At 47.2% G+C, this 27,994-nt stretch overlaps 2 protein-coding genes across 7 annotated transcripts in view; one reads left to right on the top strand and one right to left on the bottom strand.

Annotated features, from left to right (window-relative positions):
• Positions 1–1,377: 1,377 nt before the first annotated feature.
• Positions 1,378–18,476, bottom strand: LOC142071542 (uncharacterized). Of its 3 annotated transcripts, none has more exons than XR_012667636.1 (2): positions 18,415–18,476; positions 1,378–2,553 (listed from the first exon to the last, which is right to left on the bottom strand). XR_012667636.1 is itself a non-coding variant. In XM_075126641.1 (2 exons), the coding sequence occupies exons 1-2, from the start codon at positions 10,475–10,477 to the stop codon at positions 2,532–2,534; spliced, it is 1,938 nt and encodes a 645-aa protein (XP_074982742.1). In that variant the 5' UTR covers positions 10,478–10,955; the 3' UTR covers positions 1,378–2,531. The 3 variants fall into 3 exon arrangements, 1 of the variants encoding a protein (XP_074982742.1); XR_012667637.1 differs by lacking the exon at positions 18,415–18,476 and adding an exon at positions 3,919–4,663; XM_075126641.1 differs by lacking the exon at positions 18,415–18,476 and adding an exon at positions 8,562–10,955.
• METTL24 (methyltransferase like 24) overlaps positions 17,663–27,994 on the top strand; it is a 90,224-nt gene continuing 79,892 nt past the window's right edge. For 2 of the 4 annotated variants that reach the window (XM_075126643.1, XM_075126644.1), the window contains exon 1: positions 17,663–18,489. In XM_075126643.1, the coding sequence (XP_074982744.1) occupies positions 18,133–18,489 (357 nt within the window). In that variant the 5' untranslated portion in view covers positions 17,663–18,132. The remainder of the gene's footprint in view (positions 18,490–27,994) is intronic. The other 2 variants (XR_012667638.1, XM_048844810.2) reach the window with 2 other exon arrangements.

The raw sequence follows: 27,994 nt of genomic DNA, 5'->3' as shown, positions 1-27,994 counted from the left end.
GTCTATTCTGCTTCAGCCTGCCTGGCTTGGGAAGCCATGAATACCTGAGACTGGATAGAGCCTCTTCATTTTGTTTGGCATTAGCCAAAAGATAACCAGTAAATTGGTATCAACGTTACTGTTGTCAGCATGGTTTATGATTGCATCAGATTGGCTCTCCCAGACTACTCCTTGGATTAGGATGTGGTTAGTTAAAGTTTGGCATGTTTATAACGGAAAAGCTCACTCGTTTGAGGAGAGATTCTGTTATACAACACAATTCTGTATGGTATCCAATTTATATATTATACAGAACATTTTGAAGCTGTGAACACCCTCTCAATTATTAGTGGGTGGATTTAGAACTTGATTGATCATAACCACAGAGAGTTTACAAATATTTGCAGGTATGGATGGGGTTTACTTTTTAAAAATCTTCTGGGAGACTTATATAGTTAAAGAAATTATTCCTCCTATATGGGCTCATTGGTGCCAGTGAAGGTCTCTCACACACATTCAAGGGTAACACTGAGCTCACTGTTATGGGCCAGATTCTCTGCTATATACAGCTGCTTCTAAGCGCAGCAGAAAGGGGAGGCCTTATTCTCTGCCCGCCATGCGTGAAGGTTAGAGCAGCCTGGAAGTTCCTCCAGCCTGCACCTTCCGGCAGTGGTCTCCACAATACCATCCATCAGCTGGGGATAGCCAGAGTGCATAGTGCTCTGGTCATTCCTCCTCCCTGTTTTGACGCAGTGCCTTAGAAGTTCTAGATTCTTGTTTCTTTTTAACCCTCATTTCTCACACACAGGCTTCCTTGCAGAGGGATCCTTGATAAGGCAATTACTATATAATTTCCTTGCAGTGCTTATTTATAATGAAAAAGGAACCCAGTTTCAAGCTGGTTGGCTGGAGAGCAGTGGTGGTTGGCCAGGCGCCCAGCTCTGAAGGCAGCACCTCTGCCAGTAGCAGCACAGATGTAAGGGTGAAATGGCATGGTATATTGCCGCCCTCACTTCTGCGCTGCTCCTGGTGACAGCGCTGCCTTGAGAGCTGGGTGGCCAGAGAGTGGGAGCTGCTGGCCGGGAGCCCAGAGGTGCTAGGGCTTTGAACTGCCAACCATAGAGGTGCTGGGCTCAGTCCTAGCAAGCCCCGGCATAAATTATGCACTGTTTTCTTGTTAAAGTGAAGAGAGGGCCAACAAGGAAGAGAAGGGAGAGAGCAGAGAGTGTTTAAGGATTGTGTATGATTTCCCATTGTATTACACCTTGGCCTAGGCAAGTTTTCTCACTATCCTTGTTTAATATTTCTACCCTTATTCTGAGTCTCTCTCTCTCTCTCCTCCTAGTCTCCCTTTGTGAGGGAAGGAGATTTATATCCAAAGAAAATAGGAGACATGAGTTATGGTGTATGAGAAATAAAATTATTTTATTAGAAAAAACAATAGTCGAACATTAGTTTTTACTTTTTTCTTTTCTGGCTAACACTTGATCTACTTTTAAATTGAAGTTAACTGAAGTCCCACTGAAGATGACCTGACTGGTATTGTTATTGTAGTACAAGGTCAATGTTTATATTTATGGCTGAGTGATGAGAAAGAATGGCTGCATTTGAGAACCCGAGCTTTCTATTTTACTTGTGTACTAGTACAGAAATAACAAATAAATCTGAAGTGATAAAGTCAGCAGCTCCATTGTTTTTAACAACATCCACTCCGTCACACCTCCATAACTTATTTCAGTATCTAATTTTTTAGTATTTTAGGGAACCTTCCATTTCTAATGGCTTAAGCATCACAAGATTATAAAAATAATAGATTTGTGAGTTTTATTTGCCTTCTGGTTCTTGCGCTTTAGGGCTCATGTTTTTAAGATTTTTCTCCACCACCACGAGGGCCACAAACATTTTATTTCACTGAAAGCAGAGATTCTCACATTCGTGACTCTAGCAACTGGGAAATTGAAGAAAAATACCAACATTGCAAGACTTGTGATAAAATCATGAGAATCAGCAACACTGCAAGACCAGTGAACCATTCCTATTTCATATTGGATTCAGTCTAGTTTTTTCAACCTTGTTTCTCCATGCAGATGCCTTATTTATATAGTCAAAATGAGAGGAGAATGTCTAGCAAAAAGCTGTGCTCCTTGAAGCAAGTGTCTCTGTCCTGGTGAATGTGATCCGTATTTTGAAAATCTGGGCCCTTCTGACAAGAATCCTATCAGATGCAGGTAGCCAGGGATTTAAAACTAACATCTGACTTAAAAAAAAAAAAGTTGGCAATTGTAAATTGGCAGAGCGAACCCACAGGACCATTAAATGTTCCTCCCTGAGGTTTTATTCTCGAGACATAGAGGCCCATAGTGACTAACATATGGAAATATTCACAACAAATAGTTTTCCAAATAAGTCAGGCTGCTCCATCTCTTCTTCCCCCTTATCTTCTTTCATCCAGCTGCTTCCACTCCCCTCCTGCTCCTGACAGGAGTTGAACTCTTTGCCTTGTACATGCTCCTCTTCTGGCAGCAGCTCCCAATCATCTCTCTCAGCAGAGGTCAGCTCCAGTTCTGCTCTTTGCTGTGAACAAAAGAGACGTAGCTGAAGAGGCCAAAGCAGTTGCTGCCACAGACGCTGACTTTCCAAAGTGCCAGGGGGTGCTTGACCCCGGTCCCACCCCACCTCTTCCTGCTCACACTTCGCTCCCACCCTGCTTCTTCCCGCCCAGTTCTGCCCCCTCCCCCAGACGTGCTGTGTCCTTGCCCCCAGAGCCTCCTGCCTGCACACCGCAAAACAGCTGATCGCAGTGGGCAGGAGGCACTGGAGGGGTGGGGGAAAATGATTGGTGAGTGCTGAGCAGCCACTGACAGCCCCCCTTTTTTTCTCCGTGGGTGCTCCAGGCCCGGAGCACCCATGGAGTAGGATCCTATGGTTGCTGCTGCTGAGAGAGGCAAAGGAGCCTAGGAAGAGCACCAAGGACAGAAATAGCTCCGTTTAGAAAAGTTACCTCCTATAGCCATATAGTCTATGATTACTGGAAGGCTGCAGCTATGAGACAGTCACAGGAAGAAGAAAACAAACTGGTTTAACAGAACCAGAAACTTCCCAGTTTAGGGTACAACATAGTCCTCACAGGTGCTGGAACGAGGGGTGCTGCCACACCCTCCTGGCTTGAAATGGTTTCCATCATATAGAAAGTTACCAGTTTGGTTCAATGGCTCTTAGCACCCCCACTATAAAAATTGTTCCAGCACCCCTGATAGTCCTCTGATCATGTGACACTCAAGCCCAGGGATAATCAATTATTTTTTGTCAAGGTCCAAATTTCTTGGTCAAGGTTTAGACTCCAGAGAAACATCTTTCTCACTGCAAGTGTGAAACAAATTCATACAATGCTGTGCATTAGTAACATACTTCATACTTATATTTTTAGTGCATCAAATGAAAAATCAAATCAAATCACTGTATAACCTAAAAATAACCTCAAAGAAAGATGTAATAAATTACTTCTGAGACTTTGAGAAAGTACATAGATAAAATGTCAAATAGATGCAAATATTATCATTAAAATACTTCCAGATAACTGTTTTAAGTTTTGAATTTGTTTCGAATTTACAAAGAGTATTAACTTTGGTTTTGTCAAATAAAATTATTGTAGGCATATATGTAGCTAGACAGACATATGTGAAACTTTCAAGCCTTTTGTGGCTTATTTAATATTAGTATCAGAGTTTGAAAGAAAATACTTAGTACACACAAACTCTCTTAGCTTTATGATTATAGTCTTTTCAATAAAAAACATTCCCCCCCACACACAAGTATTAACCAAAAGTAACAGGTATTTAACAGTAATTCATGATAAAGCTGTAGCATCACTACTGAAAATGTAATTTTATATGGCAATACAGATGTAAAATAAAACATGTGAATAATTACAATACTTACCATCAGTAGGAGAAATGACAGGTCCTCCACTGGACAAGGGCCTTGAAGTTTGGAGTGACTTCAGTCAAGGCAAGATGGACGCAGTTGTTCAGATGATTATCAGTCAAAGCAGAGTGATTTTGCAATTTAATGTTGTTCGCTGTTGAGAATGCTGACTCATACATGTATGTCACGCCAAACATAGTCAAGACGTTAAATGTTACCTTCAAGTGTGGATACTTGGAGTCTAGCAAGTTTCACATGCAGTTTCAGTGTGCTGCACCGTAAGCATGTCATCTGCTGGTAAATCAGTGGGGCCCTACCAAATTCACGGCTCATTTTGGTTAATTTCACGGTCATAGGATTTTAAAAATCATAAATTTCATGATTTCAACTATTTAAATCTGAAATTTCACGGTGGTGTAATTGTAGGGTCCTGACCCAAAAAGGAGTTTGTGGGGGAATCGCAGGGTTAGTGTAGTGGGGTTTGCAGTACTGCTACCCTTACTCCTGCGTTGCTGCTGGCAGCAGCGCTGCCTTCAGAGAAGGGCGGCTGGAGAGCTGTGGCTGCTGTCCAGGAGCCACCTCCATTAGCAGCGCAGATGTAAACAGAGCATGGTACGGTATTGCCACCCTTACTTCTGAGCTGCTGCTTGCAGAGCTGGGCCCTCAGTCAGCAGCTGCCACTATCTGGCCACCGAGCTCTGAAGGCAGCAGTGCAGAAGTAGGGGTGGTATGGCATGGTATTGCCAACCTTACTTCTCTGCTGCTGCTGGCGAGGGCGCCGACAGCCGCCGCTCTCCAGCCACCCTGCTCTGAAGGCAGCGCAGAAGTAAAGGTGGCAATACTGTGACCCCCATAAAACAACCTGGTGACGAACCCACCCCAGGCCCACAACTCCCTTTTGGGTCAGGACCCTGTCAAGGTTCCTCCCCCACTCTGAACTCTAGGGTACAGATGTGGGGACCTGCATGAAAAACCTCCTAAGCTTATCTTTACCAGCTTAGGTCAAAACTTCCCCAAGGTACAAAATATTACACCCGTTATCCTTGGACTGGCCGCTACCACCACCAAACTAATACTGGTTACTGGGGAAGAGCTGTTTGGACGCGTCCTTCCCCCCAAAATACTTCCCAAAACCTTGCACCCCACTTCCTGGACGAGGTTTGGTAAAAAGCCTCACCAATTTGCTTAGGTGACTACAGATCCAGACCCTTGGATCTTAAGAACAATGAACAATCCTCCCAACACTTGCACCCCCCCTTTCCTGGGAAATGTTGGATAAAAAGCCTCACCAATTTGCATAGGTGACCACAGACCCAAACCCTTGGATCTGAGAACAATGAAAAAGCGTTCAGTGTTTTACAAGAAGACTTTTAATAAAAAATAGCAGTAAATAGAAATAAAGAAATCCCCCCTGTAAAATCAGGATGGTAGATATCTTACAGGGTAATTAGATTCAAAAACATAGAGAACCCCTCTAGGCAAAACCTTAAGTTACAAAAAAGATATACAGACAGAAATAGTTATTCTATTCAGCACAATTCTTTTCTCAGCCATTTAAAGAAATCATAATCTAACACATACCTAGCTAGATTACTTACTAAAAGTTCTAAGACTCCATTCCTGTTCTGTCCCTGGCCAAGACGACTACAGACAGACCCAGACCCCTTTGTTTCTCTCCCTCCTCCCAGCTTTTGAAAGTATCTTGTCTCCTCATTGGTCATTTTGGTCAGGTGCCAGCGAGGTTACCTTTAGCTTCTTAACCCTTTACAGGTGAGAGGAGCTTTCCCCTGGCCAGGAGGGATTTCAAAGGGGTTTACCCTTCCCTTTATATTTATGACACGCCCCCCAAATCTCAGCTAGGGTGAAACACTGGCTGGGATTTCTTCCTGGAGCTCTAGGAAAACAGAGTTAATAAGACACATGCATCTCTAAATATACTACCAAGTACATAAAGACTAACAATATTTTCCACATCTCAAGGACGATTTTAACCAGTTGATTCTGGGAAACTTTCACGGGAGAGTGCATCAGCCACTTTGTTAGAAGCTCCTGAGATGTGTTGGATGTCGAAATCAAAATCTTGGAGAGCTAAACTCCACCGAAGAAGTTTTTTGTTAGTTTCTTTGACGGTGTGAAGCCACTTCAGTGCAGCATGGTCGGTTTGCAGGTGGAAACGCCGTCCCCAAACATATGGGCGTAGCTTTTCCAGAGCGTAGACAATGGCGTAACATTCTTTTTCAGTGACTGACCAGTTGCTTTCCCTCTCAGACAGTTTTTTGCTGAGAAACACTACAGGGTGGAATTCTTGATCAGGTCCTTTCTGCATTAAAACTGCTCCCACACCACGCTCGGATGCATCTGTGGTTACTAGGAACGGTTTGTCAAAGTCTGGGGCCCTTAGTACAGGGTCAGACATGAGTGTCGCTTTAAGCTTGTTAAAGGCCTTCTGACACTTTCCGGTCCACTGAACAGCATTTGGCTGTTTCTTTTTGGTTAGGTCTGTCAGTGGGGCAGCGATTTGGCTGTAGTGCGGTACAAATCGTCTGTAATAACCGGCCAAGCCTAAGAAGGATTGAACCTGTTTCTTTGACTTTGGGACAGGCCACTTTTGGATAGCATCCACTTTGGCCTGTAGGGGGCTGATAGTTCCTTGACCCACCTGGTGTCCAAGGTAAGTCACTCTGTTTAGGCCTATTTGACACTTCTTAGCCTTAACAGTTAGTCCTGCCTCCCTTATGCGCTCAAGGACTTTTTGTAGATGTTCCAGGTGGTCTGCCCAGGAATCCGAAAATATGGCCACATCGTCAAGGTAGGCGACTGCATATTCTCCTAATCCCGCTAGGAGACCATCTACAAGTCTTTGGAAAGTGGCGGGTGCATTTCGCAGCCCGAAAGGGAGTACATTAAATTCATACAGCCCGAGATGTGTGATGAAGGCTGACCTTTCCTTGGCAGATTCGTCTAGCGGTACCTGCCAGTACCCCTTGGTTAAGTCCAAGGTAGAGATGAACTGGGCCCGTCCCAGTTTCTCTAATAGTTCATCTGTGCGTGGCATGGGATAGTTGTCTGGGCGAGTTACAGCATTTAGCTTACGGTAGTCCACGCAAAAACGTATTTCCCCATCTGGTTTGGGAACTAGAACCACTGGAGATGCCCATGCACTTTCAGAGGGGCGGATTACACCCATCTGTAACATATCCTGGATCTCCCGTTCTATAGCAGTTTTAGCTTGAGGAGACACCCGGTAAGATTGGACCCTAATTGGGTGAGCATTACCTGTGTCAATGGAGTGGTATGCCCGTTCAGTCAGTCCTGGGGTGGCTGAGAACGTTGGCGCGTAGCTAGTGCACAGCTCCTGGATCTGCTGTCGCTGCATACGCCCAAGGGTCATGGAGAGGTTCACCTCTTCCACACCACCAGCACATTTCCCTTCGTAGTAAACACCTTCAGGCCACTCAGCGTCGTCTCCTCCCTGGGCTGTAAACTGACAAACCTTTAATTCTCTGGAATAAAAGGGCTTTAGAGAATTAATATGGTACACCTTAGGCTTTCGGTTGGAGGTGGGGAATGCTATGAGATAATTAACAGCTCCCAGGCGCTCCTGGACCGTGAATGGCCCTTCCCACAATGCTTCCATTTTATGGGCCTGGAGCGCCTTTAAGACCATGACCTGGTCTCCTACTTTGAAGGAACGCTCTCTGGCATGTTTATCATACCAGGCTTTTTGCTCTTTTTGAGCATCCTGTAAGTTTTCTCTAGCAAGGGCTAAAGAGGTTCGGAGGGTGTTTTGTAGGTTGGTTACAAAGTCCAGAATGTTAGTTCCTGGAGAAGGTGTAAATCCCTCCCATTGCTGCTTCACCAACTGCAATGGCCCCTTAACCTCACGGCCATATACAAGTTCAAATGGGGAAAACCCTAAACTGGGATGTGGTACAGCTCTGTAGGCAAAGAGCAACTGCTGCAATACTAGGTCCCAATCATTGGAGTGCTCATTTACGAATTTACGTATCATGGCCCCCAAAGTTCCATTAAACTTCTCCACCATGCCATTTGTTTGATGATGGTAAGGAGTGGCAACCAAGTGATTTACCCCATGAGCTTCCCAAAGGTTTTTCATAGTTCCTGCCAGGAAATTAGTCCCTGCATCTGTGAGGATGTCGGAGGGCCAACCTACCCTGGCAAAAATGTCTGCTAGTGCCTGACACACACTTTTAGCCCTGGTGTTGCTTAGAGCTACTGCTTCCGGCCATCGGGTGGCAAAATCCATGAAAGTCAGTATGTACTGCTTTCCTCTGGGTGTCTTTTTCGGAAAAGGACCCAGAATATCCACAGCTACTCGCTGAAATGGAACTTCAATGATGGGGAGTGGCTGGAGAGGGGCTTTGACCTGGTCTTGGGGTTTTCCCACTCTTTGGCACACCTCACAAGACTGGACATAGGTAGAAACATCCTTGCCCATTCCCTCCCAGTGGAATGATCCCCCCAAACGGTCTTTGGTCCTGTTCACCCCAGCATGGCCACTAGGGTGATCGTGGGCTAAGCTCAAGAGCTTGGCCCGGTATTTAGTTGGAACTACCAACTGTTTCTGAGGATGCCAGTCTTCCTGGTGTCCACCAGAAAGAGTTTCCTTGTATAAAAGTCCTCTTTCTATAACAAACCTGGATCGATTAGAAGAGCTGAGAGGCGGTGGGTTGCTCCGTGCCGCCGTCCAAGCTCTCTGGAGGCTTTCATCTGCTTCCTGTTCGGTCTGGAACTGTTCCCTTGATGCTGGAGACATCAGTTCCTCATGGGATTGTGGACCTAGGCTTGGTCCCTCTGGAAGCGATATAGGGGATGGAGCTGTTTCTGTTGACTGTGAACCGCTCTCCGCTGGTGCACTATGTTGGGATTCAGGCTCCGGCTGAGCCTCTTGGGTCGGGTTATCGGCTGCTGCCAGTTCAGGTTCGGTGGGGCCCTCTGGTGTTGAGGTTGCAAGTACTGGATTCAGTGCTGACACGGGGTCTGGTGTTGGTTGTTCGGCTGGTTCCGGTTCTGGGACTGGTTCCGTCTGGGTCTCTGGGACTGGATCCACTACTGCTGTTGCAGACATTGGCCTGGGGTCCAGGTCCATCACCTCTGACTGGGTCCTGATAGAAGTTTCCGGAACAGAGCTAGGCCTCACGGCTTGTTTAGCCTGGCTGCGGGTGACCATTCCCACCCTCTTGGCCTGCTTCACATGATTGGCCAAGTCTTCCCCCAACAGCATGGGGATGGGATAATCATCATAGACTGCAAAAGTCCACATTCCTGACCAGCCCTGGTACTGGACAGGCAACTTGGCTGTAGGCAAATTGAAAGAGTTGGACTTGAAGGGTTGAATCGTCACTTGGATCTCTGGGTTGATTAAATTGGGGTCCACTAAGGAAGCATGGATAGCTGACACTTGTGCTCCGGTGTCCCTCCACGCGGTGACCTTCTTCCCGCCCACACTCACAGTTTCCCTCCGCTCCAAGGGTATCTGGGAGGTATCTGGGCCTGTGGACCTCTGGTGTGATTCCGGTGCAATGAACTGTAATCTGTTGGGGTTCTTGGGGCAGTTGGCCTTTACATGCCCCAGCTCGTTACACTTAAAACATCGTCCAGCTGACGGGTCACTGGGGCGAGGAGGGTTGCTGGAGAACGGGGTGGTGGGACGATAAGGGGTCTGGAGGGTTCTTTGGGAGGTAGGTGGGGCTTTGGGCGGCCCCCGGTAATAGGGTGTGGTCTGGGGTGGTCCCTTCTGGTCTCCGCTCCAACTGCGACCAGTTTTCTTCTTCTCTGCCACCTCCACCCATCTGGCTCCAATCTCTCCTGCCTCAATTACAGTTTTGGGTTTCCCATCTAGGATGTATCTTTCTATTTCCTCAGGAACACCCTCTAAGAATTGTTCCATTTGCATTAGGAAGGGCAAATTTACTGGAGATTCAACACTTGCTCCTGATATCCAGGCATCCCAATGTTTTACAATGTGGTAGGCATGTCGGGTAAATGACATGTCTGGTTTCCACCTTAGGGCTCTGAACCTCCGACGAGACTGCTCGGATGTTATCCCCATTCTGACTCTCGCCTTGGATTTAAACAGTTCATACTTGTTCATGTGTTCTTTAGGCATTTCAGCTGCCACCTCAGCTAAGGGTCCACTGAGCTGCGGCCTCAGCTCTACCATGTATTGGTCAGTAGAGATGTTGTACCCAAGGCAGGCCCTTTCGAAGTTTTCTAAGAAGGCCTCAGTATCATCACCTGCCTTGTAGGTGGGGAACTTTCTGGGATGGGAAGTGGTACCTGGAGAAGGATTGCTAGGGTTTGTTGGTATATTCTGCTGGGCCTTTATCCTCTCCATCTCCTCCACATGCTTCCTCTCTTTTTCCTTCTCCTCCTCCACATGCTTCCTCTCCTCCATTTCCCTCTTGTGGGCAGCCTCTTGGTGTTGTTCTGCCTCCCTTTCTTGTTCCTTCTTCAGCTGCATGAGTTCTATCTGTCTTTCATGTTCCCTTTGTCTTTCCTCAGCCTGAAATTTGACTAATTCGAGCTGTAGTCGAGCCGCGGATTTTGCCATTCTAACCTCTCTGTTTTTACTAACTTTACACCCGAGGTTTAGAAATAAACAAACAAAACTTGGCTGTAAAATTTTGCTGTGCTGGAATAGAATACCTATTCTCTGATAGTGATTGTCAGCCTACAGAAAAAGACAATTCCCTTGTCTCTGCTCTGGGCCCAAATTAAAGCAAAAAACCTCCAACTACTTGGAAACCTGCTTACCCAGCCCAAAGGAAAAAAAAAAATTTCTTTTCAAACCTGTGCTCCTTGTAAAACAAACAAACAAAAAAAATCAAAATCCTAAAAAAAACCCTGCCACTTTTGTCTCCAGGCAAATGGGTAGAGCACACCCCCCCTATTTACTTTTAGGAAGAAAAGAAAAAAAAAAAACCTCTGGGTTGGAAGACTGTGAATTTCCCTGCAGGAGTTAAGTACCCTGCCTCCAGGCAAAGAAAACCTGCAATTCACAAGATAATCCCCTTTTGTCTCTGCTTGGCCACAAAGCAGAGAGAAACCAAGCTGCTTTCAGTTTCAAAGCCGGTTTCTGGACTTTCTTTCCAAAGAAAAAAAAATTTCCTTTTTAAAATCTGTATTTCTAGTTCAAAAAATCTCAACTGGATCTCAAATGATTTCAGGTTAATCCCACCACTGTGCCACCATGTCAAGGTTCCTCCCCCACTCTGAACTCTAGGGTACAGATGTGGGGACCTGCATGAAAAACCTCCTAAGCTTATCTTTACCAGCTTAGGTCAAAACTTCCCCAAGGTACAAAATATTACACCCGTTATCCTTGGACTGGCCGCTACCACCACCAAACTAATACTGGTTACTGGGGAAGAGCTGTTTGGACGCGTCCTTCCCCCCAAAATACTTCCCAAAACCTTGCACCCCACTTCCTGGACGAGGTTTGGTAAAAAGCCTCACCAATTTGCATAGGTGACCACAGACCCAAACCCTTGGATCTGAGAACAATGAAAAAGCGTTCAGTGTTTTACAAGAAGACTTTTAATAAAAAATAGCAGTAAATAGAAATAAAGAAATCCCCCCTGTAAAATCAGGATGGTAGATATCTTACAGGGTAATTAGATTCAAAAACATAGAGAACCCCTCTAGGCAAAACCTTAAGTTACAAAAAAGATATACAGACAGAAATAGTTATTCTATTCAGCACAATTCTTTTCTCAGCCATTTAAAGAAATCATAATCTAACACATACCTAGCTAGATTACTTACTAAAAGTTCTAAGACTCCATTCCTGTTCTGTCCCTGGCCAAGACGACTACAGACAGACCCAGACCCCTTTGTTTCTCTCCCTCCTCCCAGCTTTTGAAAGTATCTTGTCTCCTCATTGGTCATTTTGGTCAGGTGCCAGCGAGGTTACCTTTAGCTTCTTAACCCTTTACAGGTGAGAGGAGCTTTCCCCTGGCCAGGAGGGATTTCAAAGGGGTTTACCCTTCCCTTTATATTTATGACAGACCCCAATCTGAGAAACGCTGGTCTCTCCTGTGAATCTGTATCGTGCAGGGTAAAAGCACACAAAAGACCAGATTTCACGGTCTGTGACGTGTTTTTCATGGCCGTGAATTTGGTAGAGCCCCATAAATCAGTAAGCTCCAGTTGTAGTTTTGATTTTCCAACATCTGGAAAGGATGCTTCTGCTCGATTCCACCAAGTGCCATTTGGTTGTGCCACGAATGGGCTCCTTGCAAACAGGAAGATGCCTTTCACACTTTTAAATTTTTGGAACCTCTGCTGGAAGTTTTGAGGAAGCCTTTCCAGAAATGATGCCATCTGATTCATGTCTGCAGTGTCCCAGCAGCTTAGCAGCATCAGGAAATACAGCATCTCCCCAGTTTCCAAATCACTTATGAAGAGACTCTGTTTTGAAATGAAACAACACTGCTGTGGATATCCCCTACATTGCGATTTCACCCCTGTAGCTTTAAGTTGAAATCATTTAAGTAACCCTGGGTGGGCAAACTTTTTGGCTCGAGGGCCACATTGGGGTGTGAAACTGTATGGAGGGCCAGGTAGGGAAGGCTGTGCCTCCCCAAACAGCCTGGTCCCTGCCCCCTCTCTGCCCCCTCCAGCCTCCCCCTGCCTGCCCCCGTCAAAACCCCCACCCCATCCAACCCGCCCCGCTCCTTGTCACCTGATCACCCCCTCCTGGTACCCCCACCCCAACCATCCCCCGGGACACGACCCCCTACCTAACTCACCTCGCTCCCCATCCCCTAAGTGCCCCCCCAGAACTTCTGCCCTATCCAACTGCCCCTTGTTCCCCATCCCCTGACTGCCCCTCCCTCCCCAAACCTCTGCCCCATCCAACCTCCTCCTGTCCCCTGACTGCCCCCCGGGACCCCCTGCCCTTTATCCAACCCCCAGCCCCCTTACCATGCCGCTCAGAGCAGCATGTCCGGCCACCGCGCTGCCCAGCCAGAGCCAGAGACGCTGCTGTGCTGCCATGCCCTGCATGAGCAGGCAGCCCCGCCGCCCAGAGTGATGCCCACGCAGTGGTGTGGCTGCGGGGAAGGGGGAATTCGGGAGAGGGGCTGGGGGCTAGCCTCCCAGGCCAGGAGCTCAGGAGCCAGGCAGCATGGTCCTGTGGGCGGGATGTGGCTTGCGAGCCGGAGTTTGCCCACCTCTGAAGTAACGTATCAAATCAATGAGAAAGGCCAGGATGCTCAGGCTTGCAGCATCCCTCAAAAATGCATGTAGCTCTTCTGTCTTTTTCCCTGGAATTTCTTGTAGATATTCTTCCATCGGGGTTCCCAAACTTGATTCGCGGCTTGTTCAGGGTAAGCCCCTGGCGGGCCACGAGACACTCTGTTTACCTGAGCGTCCGCAGGTACAGCTACTCACAGCTCTCAGTGGCCATGGTTTGCCGTTTTTACTGCTTACCCTGAACAAGCCACAAACCAAGTTTGGGAACCTCTGTTCCACATGAACTCAAATTTCCCATAGCCTTAGTACTTGCCCTCTGCTCAGCCAGCGGATGCCATTATGAACCAACAGGTCATCTCAATCAGCAGATACTTCTGAAAGAAAGCTTTTGAACTGTTTGTGTTGCAGTGCTCACTTGGACCGAAGGAAGCTGACAAGTTTAATCACGATTGATGTTACATTAGCATATTCATCACTATGCTTTGCACAAAGTTTAGTTTGATGGATTACACACAGATAGGATATCAAATTAGGGTTCAGGTCTTGCAGATGTTTCACAAGCCCTTGGAGAGTACTGACCATGGCAAGAGCGCCTTCTGTTGTAATTGACACAATCTGAATCACATCAAAATCTTCATTAGACAAAAAAGTTTGAACAGAATTAAACAAATCCTCACCTGTCGAGCGATTGTTATACAGTATTATAAGGAACAACAAATTATCCACAAATTTTTCTCTATCAAAAAAACGGACATACAGAGCTAGCTGAGCCATGTCTCTGATATCACAGGATTTGTCCACTGCCATGGAAAATCTTCCCATTTTCAGTTTCTCACACAACTGCTTGAAAATGTCTTGTGCCATCATCTCAGCGCACCTAATAGCTGTTGTGTCTGAGAGTGACAGTTGTGTGAGCATGTCAACGTCTTCTCTGCAAAAAGAGTTTCAGCTTTAGTAACCATACTTTGCTTAGGAATGTCCTTGTCTGTATGGAAAAGATTTCCTGCATTTTGCCATTACCCACACACACACACACTTCATGAAGCTTCAGTTGCCTTTTCTTAAGTGCAAGTAGCCTTTGAAATAAAATTTGTGCTCTGAAAATATCCATCTTTTATTGAAGGGATCTTGTCTGATCTTAAACGGGAGCCCAGTGGATATTTCTGGTCAAAATCCATGTTTCACTTCATGTGTTGTTTGATGTTTCCACTTTTAACAAAGACCACAATCTTTGTACAAATTACACATACTGATCAAGAATTTGGACACTGTGGCAAAATAAAACAGTAAGCATCGGTCCATGCGTCTTTAAATGAATAGTTTTTGGTGTCAACTTTCCGTTCTTTTTTTTGTTGCCATCATGGGCAGCATGTGAACCCCCCGTTCGGGGAGGATAGCTCCCTACCCCACCTTGCCTGCCAGAGCCAGAGGAGCCCCGAACCGCACACTGTGGACGGAGGAGCTCTCGCTGGCCTGGTGAGCCACCCTTAGTCCTGGGCCGCTACCCTGGCCCGAGTCGCCCTGGGCCACAGCCTGCCCGCCTGCCAGCCCAAGCCACCCTGCTCAAGTCCCCTCTGGCTTCAGGGAAGAGACAGAGTGAGGGTGAGAAAAGTAGCAGCAGGGCCACAGGGGAAGAGCAGAATGAGGGAATGGGGCCTTGGGGAGGAGTGTGGGTGGGGCCACAGCCCGGCTGCTTGGGGAGGCTTAGCCTCCCCTGGCCTATTATACCTCCCACTCACTGCTGCCATGTTTAAAAGCAGTGATGTTAAACGCTGAAAGCATAAGAGGCGGGACTACTGCTTTCAACAGTGTAAATGAGCCCATGAGCATACAGTGAAAAATGTAATTTTTTTAAACAGGAACGTACTCTCCATTTTTTATTGTTGGAAACTTATGATAGCTCAAATTAAGGAATTAAGGAGAACAACTCAACCATTAATTCACAGTACAATGTATTGGAGATCGTACTGTGAGAGAATGAGAGGGTAAAAATAATAAGTAAATAAAAAGATTTCACAGTCTGTTCAAAAGTGTCTGGCGGTCCAGATTTGGCTGGTGGTCTACCAGTTGACTACCTCTATTCTAGCTTGTATAAGATCATGGATTTAAAAAAAAAAAACACAGAAGAAAAACTTGCAAGGGGAGTGGATCTCAAAGTTGGGCACCAGCCCAAGCCCGAACATCTACACTTCTGTTGTTAGCTCCACAGTCCAAGCCCCGGGAGCTCAAGTGAATTGACCTGGGCTCTGAGATGCAATGCTGTTTTTTTATTGCAATGTAGATGTATAGTTTTCTGTGTTCCCTTTAAGATCCTGATGGGCCGTCAGTCCCCAGCCTTGTCACATAAGCCCTGTTCACCTGCGTACGGTGTAAACCAGTGGTTTTCAAACTGTGGGTGGGTCGCGGAATGTAAGACACTGGGTTGCGGTGTCTCTCGTCAGCACCGCTGACCAGGCCATTAAAAGTCCCATTGGCGCTGTTGCCCAGCTAAGGCAGGCTAGCTCCTCCGTGTTCTGACACCGCGTTGCACCCTGGAAGTGGCCAGCAGCAGGTCCGGTTCCTAGGCAGGGGAGTCACCGGGCTCTGTGTGCTGCCCCCACCCCAAGCACCAGCTCCACACTCCCATTGGCCAGCTTCCAACCAATGGGAACTGGCGGGAGGGGTGCTTGCGGGTGAGAGCTGCATGGAGCTGCTTGCGTATCTCCACCTACAAGCCGGACAGCCTGCTGGCCGCTTAGCAGCCCCACTGCACCGCTGACAGGGAGCTGCCAGATGTAAATCCACACCCCAATCCCCCGCCCCAACCCAAGCCCTGAGTTCCCTCCAAACCTGGAGCCCCCTCCTGTACCCAAACCCCTCGTTCCTGGCCCCACCCCAGAGCCTGCACCCCCAGCCCAGAGCCCTAACCCCCCTCCCACACCCCAACCCCCTGCCCCAGCCCAGAGCCCCCTCCCACACCCTGAACCCCTCATTCCTGGCCCCAACCCTCTGCCCCAGCCCTGAGCCCCTCATCCCCAGGCATCAACAATTTTCTTCAACTGGGTCGCCAGAAAAAAAGTTTGAAAACCACTGGTGTAAGCAAGCAGTTAACTCCTAGCTTGTTTGAAAATAAGGAAGGCCTCTTTATAGCAATTCTCTTTTGGTAACATCGGAAGTTTCAAAAAATTGTCATGAGTTCAAACTGGCACATTATTAATGACTAAAAAGAACAAAGACTCTTCAGATTTAAAATTTCTGTGCTACTCCCACATTACACTGTAGGATAGTAATTGTCAGCTTTTTCCATACCAGGAACACCCCAGGACTCTTTCCCCAACTAGCCATCTATCCAGGACCCCTCTCCCATTAAGCAATATGGTTAGCAAACAACTTGAACCTCCTGCCAGCTATTTGGGTCTCCCCCAAGTTGAAACCCCTGCTATATCTCAGCCACAGGTGTATACAACAACCAAGCTATTCTCAAATGTCTGTAAAATGGAATAGAAATGAGGCTATTAAATTTGTTCCTCAGAATTTTACTTTCTGAGACAGAATTAATACAAAACGTACATATTTTTCATTTGTTCCTTACCCTTCGTTTACACAATACCATTCTTTCCCATCTAGATTGGCATTGCCCTTTCCCCAAGACAAAAGGGATTTTGTTGAATTTCAGTAGCAAGTGTTTTGCTCAGCTACCTTTGGTGGCAATAAGTGTAAGTTAATATCTCTGGTAAGCACTCCTTCATTTCAGCAAACTCTGTTGGCTGCTTGCCAGCCATCTCTGAAATGACTGAGGCTGGATCATGCATCTTTGAATTTTGCATTTTAAAAATCAATGACAACACAACAGTTTTGTAAATGTTCTTCCCATCTTAACACTGTCTTAGTTTAGTACAAGTCTCCACCAAAACAATCTTCCTTCGACATGCCCCTGACAAAACATATTCTACTTTCGCTTTAAACATATGACAAAAATATTAAGGACAATTGCTGTTGACAACCACAAAAACAACAAGGAGGCTGGTGGCAGCTTAAAGATGAACAGATTTATCTGAGCATAAGCTTTCGTGGGTAAAAAACCACTTCTTCAGATGCATGGAGTGAAAATTACAGATGCATGCATTATTATACTGACACTTGAAGAGAAGGGAGTTACCCCACAAGTGGAGAACCAGTGCTGACAGGGCCAATTCGATCAGGGTGGATGTAGTCCACTCCCAATAATTGAGGAGGAGGTGTCAATTCCAGGAGAGGCAAAACTGGGGAGCCAGCCCCTCCCAGTGCCTACCTACTCAAGCCCAAATTAATGGTGTTAAATTTGCAAATGAATTTTAGTTCTGCAGTTTCTCTTTGAAGGCTGTTTCTGAAGTTTTGTGGCCTTTTTTTTGTTTTTTTGTTGAAGGATGGCTACTTTCAAATCTGTTACAGACTGTCCAGGGAGATGGAAGCGTTCTCCCACTGGCTTTTGTATGTTACCATTCCTGATGTCCCATAACCACAGTGATAGTCTAATGACAAAATAAGGGGGAGTGGGACAAACTTGTCAGCCGCTTCTCGGCGAGCTGAGAGCGAGGCTTGCCCCCCTCACAAGGGGGCACCGAACTATTCGGGCGCTGACTGAAGTTCGTCTTCGGCGCTATCCAGGGAGAAGCGCGCACCGAGCAGAGCAGACCCGCCAGGCACAGAGACGGGCTCGCTGAGCTCCCCTTCAGCCAGGTCACACCCCCATCCCGGGGGAGCGTCAGGCTGGGTGTGGTTGGTGTCCGCGCCGGCCGCAGCCGCTTTGCACAGCCCGCCCGTGCTGGCTGGCTGCCGCGGGGCTCCGGTCTGTCCCGGGGGAGCGCCGCTCAGCAGCCTGCCTTTCCCAGCGCCCCGGCTCTCGCCTGGGCCCCCCTGCCCCGCCCCGCCCCGCCGGCCGGGCGCCCAGCCCACGGGCTGTGCCGGCGGCTGCAGCAGGCTCCCGCACCCAGGGGCTCGCCCGCCCAGTCAGCGGGCCATGAGCCCGGGCGCGGCGGCTGCAGCGGGGCGATGGTGCCCAAGGAGAAGCCGCTGTGGAAGGGCTTCGCGTTCCGCCTCTGCCTGCTCTCGGCCGGGCTCTTCCTCTGCCTGCAGCTGGGGCTGAGGCGCTCCCGGGCCCCGGCGGAGAAGGCGGGAGCCGCTGCGGCCCGGGCTCTGCCCGCCCGGGGCACCGAGCAGCGCCTCGGGCCGGTGCCGGCCCGCAGCAGCCGCAAGGGCAGCGCGGAGGCGCACCTGGGGCCGGGGGCGGGGCGGCCGGAGGCGGCGAGCGCCAGCAGGAGGCGGGTGACCTACCTGAGAAGCAGCCGCAGAAGGAGCTCGGAGCCCGCCTGCTGCCCCCTGCAGTCCCTGGGCAGCAGCCGCAGGAAGGTAGGGCACTGGGAGGCCGGGGGAGGGACATGACACGGGCATCGCCATATCACAGCATGGCACCCCCTCCCCATGCCGAAGGGCCATAAAATCTAGCTAGTCTAAGGCCGGCGCCTGCAAATGGCTCTGCCCGCACGGGTGGTCGGGACCCGCGGGGCTTGGCTCCTACCTCTGATGTGGGGACACTCTCCGCCTCCCCATCTCGCTGCTGGTGCTGAGCCCAGGGGGCGCTCAGTGGGATGACCATATTTCCCAAAGGGAAAAGGGGACACCACATGGAGCTGGCCCCAGCCGCTTGTCCTGGGGTTTGGAGGGGAAGTTGAGGGAGGGATCGCTCAGTGGTTTGCACATTGGTCTGCTAAACCCAGGATTGTGAGTTCAATCCTTGAGGTGGCCATTTAGGGATCTGGGGCAAAAATTGGGGATTGGTCCTGCTTTGAGTAGATCCCTTCCAACCCTGATAGTCTATGATAAGTTTGGCTCCATATCTGACCTCTGTGGCTATGATGCTAAAAGAGCCATGCAGACCTTCCTGCCCAGGCTCTGAGTGGAGGGGGTTTCAGAGCCTGAGCCTGAATGCATCTACACAGCGACTTTTAATGCAGTAGTGAGCTCGAATCTTTACACCTGGGCTCCGAGACTAGCTTTGGGGTTTTGTTGGTTGTTTGCTATATAGACAGAGGTACCCTTTGAAGGAAGTGTAGAACTACCAGGATCTTTTCTTGATACTCCAGCAGGCCAGGGAAGAGGATGGAGAAATTGGGTAATTCCCTCTTCCCTTATGCCCATCACATCCAGGAATGAAGGAAGTAAAAGAAGCACATTTTGCCGCAACGTGATGACTTTGAGATTTTCTCATGTGGTGTGGTGATGGCATCATGTTACATCAGTTTGCAATGTTGCCAGCTCTTGCAATTTTATTACAAAGTGTTGTAATATTTGGTGTGTTGTCTTAAATCCCCAGCTCCTGATTAGGGGAGATCCATAGCTTTTTTTCAAAAAGAAAGTATATTTTTAACCTTAGTAGTTGCAGGTAAAAACTTTAAATCCTAAGTGTACTTTTAAAGGCTCAGAAGTTAGTAGACAAATACAAAGAGCTCCAATTTATAATTTTTAAGTCAGTCTAATTGTTTTTGGGAGGCTTGACTCATGACTTTTGAATACTTGGGGTTGGCACTGTATGTGTTGGTGTTGAGTTGTGATGACACTTCACACCACAAGCACTTTGGGATACAGTGCTGTTATTTTGTGTTGCTGTAAGTTCATTTGAAAGTGAAGTGACTGAAGTTCATGGTCCATGTCTGCATTAAAGAACTGAACTGTTTCCAGTTGAATTGGTGCAATAGAATTGGTTTAAGCATAAATAGCTTTATATGTCCACTCAAGGAATATGGATGCATACGTTAAAATTTTGCAGTTTCCCCGTGTATCAACACTAGTGCTGTTCTAAACCATTACAATTGCACTGCTCTGAGCTAACAATTTCTGGCATGTCTCCCAGATGTAGTATATTCTGGAAGATTTTTAAAGGCTTCTGGTTCATTGTGGAATGGTAGTGTGAGGACTGTTTGAACTGTTGGTGCTGTTACATTCGTGGTACTGGTCCACACTGTCACTGAGCCACTGAAATGACCTCATGATCATCTACCTAAAGTACAGTATGCTTCATTTATTGGGATGCTCTTCATCATGCTACTCCCTCTATTGAGACTACTCCCAGGAAATCAAGTTAACCTAATGAAAGAGAATGGTAAAGACTGAGGCTCTGTCAGGGAAAATAGTAACCAAAAAATCACATAGGGTTTGTCCATATACACACAATTTGTACTACTTATTTATGCTGGCAAAATTGGGATGGTACAATCCCCGTAGTGTGGATACAGATATTCCATTATAAGCATTTTTGGAGTGGTGTTGTAGCTGTGTTGGTCCTGTGCTGGCGACCTAAGAAAGAACTCTGTGAATCTCAAACGCTTGTCCCTTCCACCAAGTGAAGCTGATCCAATAAAAGATATTACCTCACTCACCTTGTTTCTCGCATACTGGCGTAGTTTATTCCTATATGGGAAGGGGAATAAGCACGATTGGGATAAGGCATCTTTGTATTGGTATAATACACAAGCTATGTCTTCACTAGGAATGTAAAATCCTAGTGAGGACAAGGCAGTCTTGTAGTCTTTACATGAGTTATAGGTTGAGTTAAAGACTGTAGGGGAGCTTAGTCTTTAACTTGATCTGCTAACACATGTTGAAATTACATTGTATTCACTAGGATTTTACATTGAGTTAGTTAACTTCAGATAGTTCAAATAAAGAACACATCTTTAGCCCCTAGTGAAGGCAAGGTCTAGGGATTTGTATAGGTATAACTATTTTGGTTAACTGAAATAATTATACATATTATAGTTACATGTACAAAATTTATATGTAAACTAGGCATTAATGGGACACATGTAGCCATTGCCTATTGATTAAGCAGTACTTAGATGTTAAATAGCTCTGAAATGCTAGTCATTTTAACAAGAAAAAATAAAGTAGAAATGGAGTGAATCATTTTTATTTTTCACCATGTTACATTTTATTTCATTTAAAGACTTTTCAGACCATTTTAAGAGAAGAAACAGTCTCTTAATTAATACTTTATGGCTTCTACCTGCTCCTTTGGAGCAAGAAAGTAGCTAGACCAGCACTGGCAGCCAGGCTTATGAGCATCCATAGTGCTCTGGGGAGGTGAGGGGAGGGCAGGGCAGGGCAAAGGAACAGTGCAGAGGGACTGGGTCTCAATACAGATCTCCAAGGATCAACCAGGATGGATATATTTCACTGTGGATCTTGCAAGCCATCATGCCATGTGTCCTCTGCATGTCTACAACCCCCTTCTTATCCATGGCAAAGTTAAGACCTTTAACTGTATAGTGTACTGCACAGATATTTCTTTTGGAGGGGATTACAATATATGATCTACAAGCAGTGCAACAAAATATTACTGAATATAATCTTTCCATATATGTTGGGGGATAGCCTACTCTGCTGCCTATTAAACAAATTACACAGAATCATAGAAGATAAGGGTTGGAAGAGACCTCAGGAGGTCATCTAGTCCAACCCACTGCTTAAAGCAGGACCACCCCCAACTAAATCATCCCAGCCAGGGCTTTGTCAAGCCGGGCCTTAAAAACCTCTAAGGATGGAGATTCCACCACCTCCCTAGGTAACCCATTCCAGTGCTTCATCACCCTCCTAGTGAAATAGTTTTTCCTAATATCCAGCCTAGACCTCCCCCATTGCAACTTCAGGCCATTGCTTCTTGTTCTGTCATCTGCCACCACTGAGAACAGCCAAGCTCCATCCTCTTTGGAACCCCCGCTTCAGGTAGTAAAAGGCTGCTATTAAATCCTCTCTCACTCTTCTCTTCTGTAGACTTAATAAGTCCAGTTCCCTCAGCCTCTCCTCATAAGCCATGTGCCCCAGCCCCCTCATCATTTTTGTTGCCCTAGGCAGAAACAATAGAGAATAAAACACTGCAGAATAATTTACATGATCAGTACTTTTAAGGGTCATGTTCACAAACAGTTGTCTTCATATTTTTGTGCTTGATAATAATGTAGTTTTGTTTGTGAACAAACTCACAGGGCATTTGTCTGGGATTTTACCTAGAAACAAATGAATAAAAATTCCAAAAGAAGATGAGAAAGTCTAAGATCCATTCATCCATCCATGACTCCTATCCTTTCAATTCCAGGAAATTGATTGTGTGATTGCACACTTTTTGTGATCAGTGGCACAACAGTAAGATTGGGAAGAATGACACTAAAGACAGTGTGAAAGTTTATACCCTAAATAAATTTGGAAGAATTAGATTTTCATCTGTAAATATTAGTTTCACTGTACATATGCAAACCAATGAAAAAATATTTCCATCTGTGATAATTGAAATGTACAGATAGGCTAAAGAAGAAAAATGCTGCTTGAGAACTTATTAGAGTTTGAATAAAGAATATTTGTGTATTTTGATAGTTTGTGTTTTAGCAGTTATAAAGCTTTAACTTTTTGAATCTTAATGTCTACTATCATTAACTAATTATTGTCTGACCCCCCCCCCCAATATCCTGCAAATGTAGAAATGTAAATAGATAAAAATAAAAAAGCTTACTATCAAAATTATACAAAAAACTAAATTCTGCCAAGCCTAACCATAAAAGAGTACAAGTGTAAGTACATTCGTCAGCTCTGGTCTACACTAGGAGTTGAGGTTGAATTTAGCAGTGTTAAATTGATTTAACCCTGCACCCATCCACATGACAAAGCCCTATTTTCGACTTAAAGGACTCTTAAAATCGAGTTCCTTACTCCACCCCCGACAAGGGGATTAGCGCTGAAATCGGCCTTGCTGGGTCGAATTTGGGGTACTGTGGACGCAGTTAGATGGTATTGGCCCCAGGAGCTATCCCAGAGTGCTCCATTGTGACCGCTCTGGACAGCACTCTCAACTCAGATGCACTGGCCAGGTAGACAGGAAAAGGCCCGCGAACTTTTGAATTTCAATTTCCTGTTTAGCCAGCTTGGCAAGCTGCAGGTGAGTGCAGAGCTCATCAGCAGAGGTGACCATGCAGAGCTCATCACAGAGGTGACCATGATGGAGTCCCAGAATCGCAAAAGAGCTCCAGCCTGGGCCAAATGGGAGGTACGGGATCTGATTGCTGTATGGGGAGAGGAATCTGTGCTATCAGAATTCCGTTCCAGTTTTCAAAATGCCAAAACATTTGTCAAAATCTCCCAGGGCATGAAGGACAGAGGCCATAACAGGGACCCGAAGCAGTGCCGCGTGAAACTTACGGAGCTGAGGCAAGCCTACCAGAGAGGCAAACGGCCGTTCCGGGTCAGAGCACAAAACGTGCCGCTTCTATGATGAGCTGCATGCCATTTTAGGGGGTTCAGCCACCACTACCCCAGCCATGTTGTTTGACTCCTTCAATGGACATGGAGGCAACATGGAAGAGGTTTTGGGGATGAGGAAGAAGATAGCTCACAGCAAGCAAGCGGAGAAACCGGTTTTCCCAACAGCCAGGAACTGTTTCTCACCCTGGACTTGGAGCCAGTACCTCCCAAACCCACCCAAGGCTGCCTCCCGGACCCGCCAGGCGGAGAAGGGACCTCTGGTGAGTGTACCTTTTTAAATACTATACATGGATTAAAAGCAAGCATGTTTAATAATTAATTTGCCCTGGCATTCGCGGCTCTCCTGGATGTACTCCCAAAGCCTTTGCAAAAGGTTTCTGGGGAGGGCAGCCTTATTCCATCCACCATGGTAGGACACTTTACCACTCCAGGCCAGAGGCACATAGTTGGGAATCATTGTAGAACAAAGCATTGCAGTGTATGTTTGCTGGCATTCAAACAACACCAGTTCTTTATCTCTCTGTGTTATCCTCAGGAGAGTGATATCATTCACAGTCACCTGGTTGAATTGGGTGCTTTTCTTAAGGGGACATTCAGTGGTGCGCATTCCTGCTGGGCTGTTTGCCTGTGGCTGAACAGAAGTGTTCCCCGCTGTTAGTCACGGTGTGGGGTGAGGGGCTAGCCACGTGGTGGGGGGAGGCAAAATGCAACCTTGAAATGAAAGCACATGTGCTATGTATGTAATGTTAACAGCAAGGTTTACTGTGAAAGAGTGTACCCATTGTTCTATAAAATCTGTCTTTTTAAATACCACTGTCCCTTTTTTTTCCCTTCCACCAGCTGCATGTGTTTCAAGGATCACAGGATCTTCTCCTTCCCAGAGGCTAGCGAAGATTAGAAGGTGAAAAAAATGCACTCGCGATGAAATGTTCTCTGAGCTCATGCTGTCCTCCCACACTGACAGAGCACAGATGAATGCATGGAGGCAGACAATGTCAGAGTGCAGGAAAGCACAAAATGACCGGGAGGAGAGGTGGCGGGCTGAAGAGAGGGCTGAAGCTGAAAGGTGGCGGCAGCGTGATGAGAGGAGGCAGGATTCAATGCTGAAGCTGCTGGAGGATCAAAATAATATGCTCCAGCATATGGTTGAGCTGCAGGAAAGACAGCTGGAACACAGACCGCCGCTACAGCCCCTGTGTAACCAACCGCCCTCCTCCCCAAGTTCCATAGCCTCCTTACCCTGATGCCCAAGAACGCAGTGGGGGGGCCCCTGGCCACAGCCACTCCTCCCCAGAGGATTGCCCAAGCAGCAGAAGGCTGGCATTCAATAAGTTTTAAAGTTTTAAACTTTTAAAGTGCTGTGTGGCCTTTTCCTTCCCTCCTCCACCACCCCTCCAGGTGCTTCTCTCCTCCACTACCCCTCCTGGGCTACCTTGGCAGTTATCCCCTTATTTGTGTGATGAATTAATGAAGAATGCATGAATGTGAAGCAACAGTGACTTTATTGCCTCTGCAAGCGGTGATCGAAGGGAGAAGGGGAGGGTGGTTAGCTTACAGGGAAGTAGAGTGAACCAAGGGGCGGGGGGTTTCATCAAGGAGAAATAAACAGAACTTTCACACTGTAGCCTGGCCAGTCATGAAATTGGTTTTCAAAGCTTCTCTGATATGCACCGTGCCCTCCTGTGCTCTTCTAACCGCCCTGGTGTCTGGCCGCACGTAACCAGCGGTCAGGCGATTTGCCTAAACCTCCCACCCCGCCATAAACGTCTCCCCCTTACTCTCTCAGATATAGTGGAGCGCACAGCAAGCAGTAATAACAGTGGGAATATTGGTTTCGCTGAGGTCTAACCGAGTCAGTAAACTGCACCAGCGCGCTTTTAAATGTCCAAATGCACATTCTACCACCATTTTGCACTTGCTCAGCCTGTAGTTGAACAGCTCCTGACTGCTATCCAGGCTGCCTGTGTATGGCTTCATGAGCCATGGCATTAAGGGGTAGGCTGGGTCCCCTATAGGCATTTCAACTATAGGCATTTCAACATCCCCAGTGGTTATTTTCTGGTCTTGGAATAAAGTCCCTTCCTGCAGCTTTTGAAACAGACCAGAGTTCCTGAAGATGTGAGCGTCATGTACCTTTCCTGGCCATCCCACGTTGATGTTGGTGAAACGTTCCTTGTGATCCACCAGTGCTTGCAGCACTATTGCTTGTGGTTTATGTACTCGCCGGCTTGGTGCTCCAGTGCCAAGATAGGGATATGGGTTTCGTCTATGGCCCCAACACAGTTACGGAATCCCATTGCAGGAAAGCCATCCACTATGACCTGCACATTTCCCAGGGTCACTACCCTTGATATCAGAATATCTTTGATTGTTTTAGCTACTTGCATCACAGCAGCCCCCACAGTAGATTTGCCCACTCCAAATTGATTTCCGACTGATCAGTAGCTGTCTGGCGTTGCAAGCTTCCACAGGGCTATTGTTACTCACTTCTCAACTGTGAGGGCTGGCAGTGATGTGCCAGGCTAAGTTTAAAATGACTTTCCTCATTCTTTTCAATTGTATTACACAACTAAAAGTTTCTGTTTAAAAAAGATGTTCCCAGCCTTTGGATTTGTTTTTATAGACTTTATGTCCAGGGTGTCTAGAGCAGGAGTGGGCAAACACTTTGGCCCAAGGGCCATATCTGGGTTTGGAAATTGTGTTGCAGGCCATGAATGCTCACAAAATTGGGTGTTGGGGTGCGGGCTCCAGCTGGGGGTGCGGGCTCTGGGGTGTGGCTATATATGAGGGGTTGGGGTGCAGGAGGGTTCTCTGGGCTGGGACCAATGGGTTTGGAGGGGGATCAGGGCTGGGGCAGGGGATTGGGGCATGGGAGGGGGTCAGGAGTCCAGGCTCCAGGCGGTGCTTACCTCAAGCAGCTCCTGGAAGCAGTGGCATGTCCCCCGTCTGGCTTCTACACAGAGGCACGGCCAGGTGGCTCTGCGTGCTGCCCCATCCACAGGCGCCGCCTCCACAACTCCCATTGGCTTTAGTTCCCAGTCAATGGGAGCTGCAGGGGCAGTGCTTGGGGCAGGGGCAGCATGCGGAGCCCCCTGGCTGCCCCTACATGTAGGAGCTGGAGGGGGGGGGACATGCCACGGCTTCTGGGAGCTGCGCAGAGCCACGGCATGCACAGAGTGGGGCAAGCCCCTGACCCCTCTACCTGGCGGGAGCTCAAGGGCCAGATTAAAATGTCTGAAGGCTGGATGCGGCCCCCAGGCCGTAGTTTGCCCACCCCTGGTTTAGAGTGTATGGGTAAGCATCATTTTTAGTATTCTGTAAATCTGCTAAACATAAGTTTTTGATGTTAAAATTTTTCATAGTTGATTTATGTGTATATTGTTTTTAAATTGCTTTCAGTTTTTTAAATCTCTGATATTAGTTGTACAAGTCACTTCTTTGTGTGCCTCAGTTTCCCCATCTCCAAACTGGGGATAATGATACAGTAACTCCTCACTTAAAGTCATCCCAGTTAATGTTGTTTTGTTGTTATGTTGCTGATCAGTTAGGGAACATGCTCATTTAAAGTTGTGCAATGCTCCCTTATAATGTCGTTTGGCAGCTGCCTGCTTTGTCCACTGCTTGCAGAAAGAGCAGCCCTTTGCAGCTAGCTGGTGGGGGCTTGGAACCAGGGTGGACCGGCAGCTGCCCTATCAACTCTCTGCTCCCCTAAGTTCCCTGTGGGACAGCCGCCCAACAGCCTATCAATTGCCGGCAGTTCAGCTGTCCCTCCCCCCACTGCCATGTGCTGCTCCTGCCCTCTGCCTTGGAGCTGCTCCTGGGAGTCTCCTGCTTGCTGTGCGGGGTGGGGAGCAAAGAGGGGGGCTAATATCACGATGTCCCCCTTCACTGTACTCCTGCCACCCGCTTACCCTATCTCCAAAGAGCAGTGGGGGGACACAACTGGGCTCAGGATGGAGGGAGCTTGCAGGCAGCAGCTGCTGCCTCAACTTCCTGATCTTAAAAGGCAGTGTACTTAGAGTGGGGTCAGCGTACTTAAAGGGGAAATGCACATCTCTCTCTCTCTTACACACAGGGTGTGTGTCTCTGTCTCTGTCATGCTGTCTCCCCTCCCTCCATTCATGCTGCCTTGTAGAGTATGAGGCTACATTAACAACAATGTTTAACCCTTGAGGGCTCAGCTGAGTTCTAGTTCATCATTTAGCAGTAAGGCATTCCCTGGGAAATATCCCACCCTCTTCCACCCTCTGACTTCACCACCACAACCAAGCTTCACTATCATCATTGCTGTGTACAGTATTAAATTGTTTGTTTAAAACTTATATTGTGTATACATATATATAATATAGTCTTTTGTCTGGTGAAAAAAATTTCCCTGGAACCTAACCCCCTCTATTTACATTAATTCGAATGGGGAAATTGGATTTGCTTAACATCATTTCGCTTAACGTTGCATTTTTCAGGAACATAACTACAATGTTAAGCAAGGAGTTACTGTACTGACCTCCTTTGTAAAACACTTTGGATCTACTGCTGGAAAAGCACTATACAAGTGCTGGGTGGTATTATTATTATTTATTACATATTATTGGGCTGCTCCTGCTTC

This window comes from Caretta caretta, chromosome 3 (assembly GCF_965140235.1).
Source record: "Caretta caretta isolate rCarCar2 chromosome 3, rCarCar1.hap1, whole genome shotgun sequence".
In the NCBI taxonomy this organism is placed as follows: Eukaryota; Metazoa; Chordata; order Testudines; family Cheloniidae; genus Caretta; species Caretta caretta.
This window is presented reverse-complemented; position numbering and strand designations above follow the sequence as displayed.